At 32.9% G+C, this 7,500-nt stretch overlaps 1 protein-coding gene across 2 annotated transcripts in view; it reads right to left on the bottom strand.

Annotated features, from left to right (window-relative positions):
• Nucleotides 1-1,911: 1,911 nt before the first annotated feature.
• Nucleotides 1,912-7,500, bottom strand: part of mapre3b (microtubule-associated protein, RP/EB family, member 3b) — a 21,298-nt gene continuing 15,709 nt past the window's right edge. For both annotated transcript variants that reach the window (XM_079817001.1, XM_079817002.1), the window contains 3 exons: nucleotides 7,335-7,483; nucleotides 5,705-5,857; nucleotides 1,912-3,616 (listed from right to left, as the gene is read on the bottom strand). In XM_079817001.1, the coding sequence (XP_079673127.1) occupies nucleotides 3,551-3,616; nucleotides 5,705-5,857; nucleotides 7,335-7,483 (368 nt within the window). In that variant the 3' untranslated portion in view covers nucleotides 1,912-3,550. The remainder of the gene's footprint in view (nucleotides 3,617-5,704; nucleotides 5,858-7,334; nucleotides 7,484-7,500) is intronic.

Genomic DNA, 7,500 nt, shown 5'->3' on the forward strand with positions numbered 1-7,500 from the left:
AATAAAAAAATACGCGTTTTATCGGACTTTTGTATTTATTTTGTAATTAGAGATGGGTTTAATTTCAATACACTTATTTTATTTATTTTCTATTATTATTTGTATTTATTTTTTCACAGATTTTCTTGCTTAATGTTTCTGTGATTTGTTACTAAAGCTTTAAAAATCGATTTGTTTTACTTTCGGTTTCACAAGATTATTTTAAAGACGTTGAAAAAGTATTATTATTAGTTTTCTGTCCACGAATGATCCAAACAGTTGCTCACCTGTCCAATAAAACATCATATATTAAAGCGTCTTTGGTGTTTCCATGGTTTTACACAAAATAAAACCGGAAATCGCGGGTGTGATGTCATTGATCGGCGACGCACGCACACACACGGTCCGTGTCCTCTGGTTAAAATCGCTGATTTCTAAGCATTCTTGGAAACATTTAGCATAATGTAAGTACACAAGTCAACAAAATATATATTTTGCTAATGGTTTTTGGTTATTTTAATTCAAAAAACGGGCCTTTAATTACGTTGCTCCTCTGAATGTGTACTTTTAAATACATATTTTATCGATAAACTGTGCTTTTGGGTTTCACAAGATTATTTAAAAGACGTAGATTTAGATTTCATCCTAATTGAATGTCATTTCACAAGAAAAAATGAGCAAATGACAATATTATTATTTCCAGGTGCATTTGCATTATAAAATGTCCTATTGCAACAGTGTAAATAAAGCACGCGTGTCCTTCATTCCCCGCACACATTTTTATTTTACATAGTAAAACTCCAAATGGATGCATGTTTGCATTCGACAGCAGGGGTGAAAGGGTTAATGACACAGGTCCTGTCAATCAAAATCAACCTGTGGTATCTGTGCAATGAAATAAAGACAGAATGAAATGTTAAATCAAAATATATAGCAGCTGGAAAACTCTGTTCCATATCAGTTCATGTGATGCCGGTTTCCTTCATAAATAAATCAAACTCTCACACCTGCACTATTAATAATGATTTATCAACAAAAACACACACAAGCGCTACAGTTTCGTACACACTTCTCAACACTCGGGTCACTTTATAAAGAGCTAAACCGAGGATTATTCATCATTGCTTTGGCATGAAATGCATTCAGTGACAGCAGAACTCCATCATCTACATAAGACATGAACACCGTCATATTCCCAATCTAACACAGCCACACTGCTTCAGTGTCATCATCACACAAATGCTCTAGTCGTGTACTGTAAACATGCGAGTTATGAGCGTAACGCGTGTGTTTCTGGGTCTGTTGGTAGTGTTTTCTGCGTGATAAACGAAGTGTTTTAGTGAGATCAGCTGACCCGAGTGTTGAGAAGTGTGTGGTAGCGATTGTAAAAACTGAACATGTGACCCTGGTCTGATTGCGAACAACTGAACATCGTCAGCAGAAGCACAACCCGATCAGGAGAGCAGATGTTGAGGAGCGCCATTCTGCCACGGGTCAAAAATACCACTGGTACTTGCTACTTTTTGCATCTGCATTCTGACTTTATTTGAGTTTATAACTCAAAATTCTGACTTTTTTCTCGCAATAGCTAGTTTATATTTCGCAATTTTGACTTTTTTTTTGAAGTGGTGACTTTATATTTCGCAATAGTTTTTGTTGCGCAATATATAATTTTTTATCGTTCACAACTTTTTCGCAATATGTTGCAAATCTGGCTTAAAAAAGCCAGATAAATATTGCGAAAAAGTTGCGAGTGTGGTATCTGTATAAATAAATAAAAATAAAAAATTGCTATCGTGCGAAAAAATCCAGAAAAAAATTCTCACAATTCTGGATTTTTTCGCACGATAGCAATTTTTTTTTAGATTTCGCAATTCACATTTTTTTGCAATAGTGATTTTTATATTTCTTTATATAATATATTTTTTTGTTGCGCAATATCAATTTTTTTATGTTTCGCAATTCTACGTTTTTCACAATAGTGATTTAATATTTTGCAATTCTGTTTTTTTTGTAATATTTCACAAGTCTTAACTTTTTCGGCATAATGATTTTATATTTCGCAATTCTGGCTTTTTTCACACAATAGCGATTTTTTTATTTATTTCACAATTCTAAATTTTTCGCAAATGATTTTATATGTGGCAATTCAACATTTTTTGCAATAGTGATTTTATATATTTCGCAGTTTGGGCTTTTTTGCAATCAATAGTAACTTTATATTTCGCAATAGTTTTTGTTGCGCAATATAGATTTTTTTTATGTTTTGCAATACTAATTTTTTCACAATAGTGATTTAATATTTTGCAATTCTATTTTTTGCAATAGTGATTTTTATATTTCGCAATTCTGGCTTTTTTTGCACAATAGCATTTTTTTATTTATTTCGCAGTTCTAACTTTTTGCAATAGTGATTTAATATATTTCGCAATTCGGACTTTTTGCAATAGTGACTATATATTGCAATAGTTTTTGTTGCACTATCAATTTTTTTGTTTGTTTCGCAATTCTAACTTTTTCGCAATAGTGATTTAATATTTTGCAATTCTGGCATTTTTTGCGCAATAATAATTATAAAGTCTTAACTTTTTCGCAATAGTGATTTTGTATTTCGCAATTCTAACTGTTTCACAGTAATGATTTTATATTTCACATATCTAATTTTTTTTGTAATAGCGATTTTATATTTCGCTAATTCTGACTTTTTTCGCAATAAATATTTTATATCTCACAATTTAAAAAAAATCCCAATACCGATTTTATTTCGCAATTATGAATTTTTTTTTGTAATAACGAGTTTATATTTTACGATTAAAAAAATCTAAAAATTGCAGGTTTTAAAAAGTCAGACTGGCGAAATATAAACTCGCTATTGCAAGAAAAAAAGTCAGAATTGTGAGATAAAAAAAATTGCCTTTATTTTTTTATTCAATGGCGGAAACATACTTTTAGTTTTCGCCAAAGAATAAAAAAAAAAAAAAAACATTGCCTCGCAATTTTGAATTGTGAGATGAAAAGTCACAATTACCTATTAATTTAATTGTGAGATGAAAAGTCACAATTACCTATTAATTTCAATCCGTGGCAGAAACGCTTCCGCCGGTGTGTGTGCACCGTCCTCTTGATTCAGTGAAAACCCTTCTGAAGTTAAGAGATATAAAAAAAACACATCAGCATCAAACGCTCTAATAAATTAGCTGACTGGATCCCAAATAAAAAACTATTAATCAATAACCTTGGCTGTGTGTGTCGGCTACATCAGCACCGCAGAAGATCAGTGTGTGTGTGTGTGTGTGTGTGTGTGAGAGAAAGTGTCACTGCATCATCATTCAGTTTCAGGTTCAGTGCTCGAGTCATCTGGACTCTTAATTAAAACCCACAGCCAATAAAACATCAGCGTCACTGCATGAATTCACGCCTCATTAGCATAGACACGCCCCCTACTCAGTCTATTAGCCTATCACACCACGCCTCTGGTGTCTGCTGGAGTGTGAAAGAGAGGAGAGAAAAACAGCATGGAGGAAGGATGAAGAGAGGGAGGAAGATGGGCTGCAGTGAGGAGGAGGAGGGATCAGTATTCATCCTGGTCTCTTGGCTGATCGTCAATCTCCTCGTCCTCCGGAGGCGCAAAACCATCCTGAAAAACAAGCCGGATATGAATACACAGAACCAGTGTGTGTGTCTTCCACTATTTTTTTTTTAGATTCCGCAATTCTGGCATTTTTTCCACAAAATAGCGTTTTTTTTTATTTTTTCTTCTAACTTTTTTGCCATAGTGACTATATATTTCGCAATAGTTTTTGTTGCGCAATATAAATTTTTTTATGTTTTGCAATTCTACGTTTTTCGCAATAATGATTTTATATTTCGCAATTCTGCCTTTTTTCCGCGCAATAATAATTTTTTACAAAATATTTCACAAGTCTAACTTTTTCACAATAGTGATTTAATATTTTGCAATAGTGATTTAATATTTTGCAATTCTATGTTTTTCGCAATAATGATTTTATATTTTGCAATTCTGCCTTTTTTTCGCGCAATAAATTTTTTTTTACAAAATTTTTCACAAGTCTAACTTTTTCACAATAGTGATTTAATATTTTGCAATTCTATTTTTTGCAATAGTGATTTTCATATTTCGCAATTCTGGCTTTTCACACAATAGCGATTTTTTTTAAAATTTTATTTCGCAATTCTAACTTTTTTGCCATAGTGACTATATATTTCGCAATAGTTTTTGTTGCGCAATATACATTTTTTGATGTTTTGCAATTCTAAGTTTTTCACAATAGTGATTTAATATTTAGCACTTCTGGCTTTTTTCACGCAATAATAATTTTTTTACAAAAATTTTCACAAGTCTAACTTTTTCACAATAGTGATTTAATATTTAGCAATTCTGGCTTTTTTTCACGCAAATTTTTTTTTTTTTTATATTTCACAAGTCTTAACTTTTTCGCAATAATGATTTTATATTTCGCAATTTTGCCTTTTTTCGCGCAATAATAATTTTTTACAAAATATTTCACAAGTCAAACTTTTTCACAATAGTGATTTAATATTTTGCAATTCTTTTTTTTGCAATAGTGATTTTCATATTTCGCAACTCTGGCTTTTCACACAATAGCGATTTTTTTTTAACATTTTATTTAGCAATTCTAACTTTTTTGCCATAGTGACTATATATTTTGCAATAGTTTTTGTTGCGCAGTATACATTTTTTGATGTTTTGCAATTCTACGTTTTTCACAATAGTGATTTAATATTTAGCAATTCTGGCTTTTTTCACGCAATAATAATTTTTTTTTTTAATATTTCACAAGTCTTAACTTTTTCGCAATAATGATTTAATATTTTGCAATTCTGGCTTTTTTCACGCAATAATACATTTTTTACAAAATTTTTCACAAGTCTAACTTTTTCACAATAGTGATTTAATATTTTGCAATTCTATTTTTTGCAATAGTGATTTTCATATTTCGCAATTCTGGCTTTTCACACAATAGCGATTTTTTTTTAATTTTATTTCGCAATTCTAACTTTTTTGCCATAGTGACTATATATTTCGCAATAGTTTTTGTTGCGCAATATAAATTTTGATGTTTTGCAATTCTACGTTTTTCACAATAGTGATTTAATATTTAGCACTTCTGGCTTTTTTCACGCAATAATACATTTTTTACAAAATTTTTCACAAGTCTAACTTTTTCACAATAGTGATTTAATATTTAGCAATTCTGGCTTTTTTTCACGCAAATTTTTTTTTATTTTTTATATTTCACAAGTCTTAACTTTTTCGCAATAATGATTTTATATTTCGCAATTCTGCCTTTTTTCGCGCAATAATAATTTTTTACAAAATATTTCACAAGTCTAACTTTTTCACAATAGTGATTTAATATTTTTCAATTCTATTTTTTGCAATAGTGATTTTCATATTTCGCAATTCTGGCTTTTCACACAATAGCGATTTTTTTTTAACATTTTATTTAGCAATTCTAACTTTTTTGCCATAGTGACTATATATTTCGCAATAGTTTTTGTTGCGCAATATACATTTTTTGATGTTTTGCAATTCTACGTCTTTCACAATAGTGATTTAATATTTAGCAATTCTGGCTTTTTTCACACAATAATAAATTTTTTACAAAAATTTTTCACAAGTCTAACTTTTTCGCAAGTGATTTTATATATTTCGCAATTTGTGTGTGTGGTGACCTCTGACCTCTGTGGCGTAGAGGACCTCCAGGACTTTGCCCAGGACGGGGTTGGTGTCGCTCTCGTGCTCTTGACACACCAGCTCAATGTCTCTGAGTTTGCTGAAGTAAAAATCTCTCTCCTTCTCCAAGCCGTTAACCGTCAGCTTCAGGTCCATCAGCTGCGGGCGGAAACACACACACACACACGTTAATCTCCCGCTTGATGAGCACCTGCTGCTAGACCTGTCACGATAACACATTTTGCTGGACGATAAATTCGCCAAGAAATGATTGCGATAAACGATAATGTTGTCGTTCTGAGATCTAAAATAATGATAATGGCATAATAATGCAGGTACAGCTTTTCAAAAATCAATAAACTTTTATTTCTAAAGACTATTTAACACTGAAAAAACGGAAAGCATTTTAAATATCCACAATAAATGAACAAAACAATAAAAGCAGTGGACTCTCAGTCTGTTAACAAACAAATGAATAAACAGATGAAAACTGCAGCGGATGATTGTGTTTTAGGAAGTGCTGGGAATCCATTTAAATAATTTAATTTGTTTTTCATGTTTTGATATTGTAATAATTTCAGTTACTCTCCAAATTATTGTAGAAACAATTTAAAGACAGCATATTTTAAATATGTGTTGTATTGTCATGTGTTTATGAATGAAGGCCAGTATCACTGATACTAAAGTCTCTATGAAACATTAATGACGTTACATTACAGTATAACTGAAAGCTCCCAATTTCAACATTTATTAGGCTTTAAAAAAACAACTTTTAATTAAAGTGAACTTAAAACAATCTTTACATAACCCCATTATAATACATTTTATATTTACCCATGGCCTTTCCTGTTATACGTATACAGAAATGTAATAGTTATCTTTCTTAACTGCATAAATAATAAATGAAATATAGATTAATCATCATTAAAGCTACAATTGTCTCTGTTCCCGTTGTTCTGTGATGATTAATGACATCATCATCAGTGCTACTGTCACTTTAAGAACAGCCGCGGATCTCATTTCCTCATCCTTCATTTAAGACGTTATTTGACTAATTTAAGACTCTAATATGAGAATACTCAAAATTCTCTGTGTTGTTGTTATTGTTTGTTCATGAGCAAAAGAGAACTCAATGTGACGCGAGTCTGTGTGTGTGTGTGTGTGTGTGTGTGTGTGTGTGTGTCAGAGTGTCCCTCGATTAGCTGACATGAGACGCAGCCACACAGACAGGACACTGACACACACACACACACACACACAGGACACTGACACACAGGACACTGACACACAGGACACTGACACACACACACACACACACACACAGGACACTGACACACACACACACACACACACGACACTGACACACACACACACACACACTGACACACACACACGACACTGACACACACACACACACACACACACACTGACACACACACACACACACACAGCGCGTTCTCTTGTGTCTTGTCGCGTTTGGAAGCATTTACATGTATAAGAGCGTGATCATAATGTAACGCTCGGCAAAAATGGATATAAAAACGGACTCTGGAAATTATCGCAGCCGGAAAAATGATCGAGCTAATTTTTTTAATCGTGCGATTAACTGATTGATTGACTATCGGTCCAGGCCTACCTGCTGGTTGAGCTCCATGATCTCTGCGTCTCCGCCTCCGTTCCGTGACACGGGTATGGTCCGCCTTATTCCGGTCGAGGGGGCGGAGTTTATGACACGCGGGGGGGCGGGCATCGTTTTCGGCGCCGTTGGAGACGTCCGCTGGGGTCCTGTATATGAAAGTACA

The sequence above is a fragment of the Gobio gobio genome, assembly GCF_949357685.1.
Source record: "Gobio gobio genome assembly, chromosome: 5".
In the NCBI taxonomy this organism is placed as follows: Eukaryota; Metazoa; Chordata; class Actinopteri; order Cypriniformes; family Gobionidae; genus Gobio; species Gobio gobio.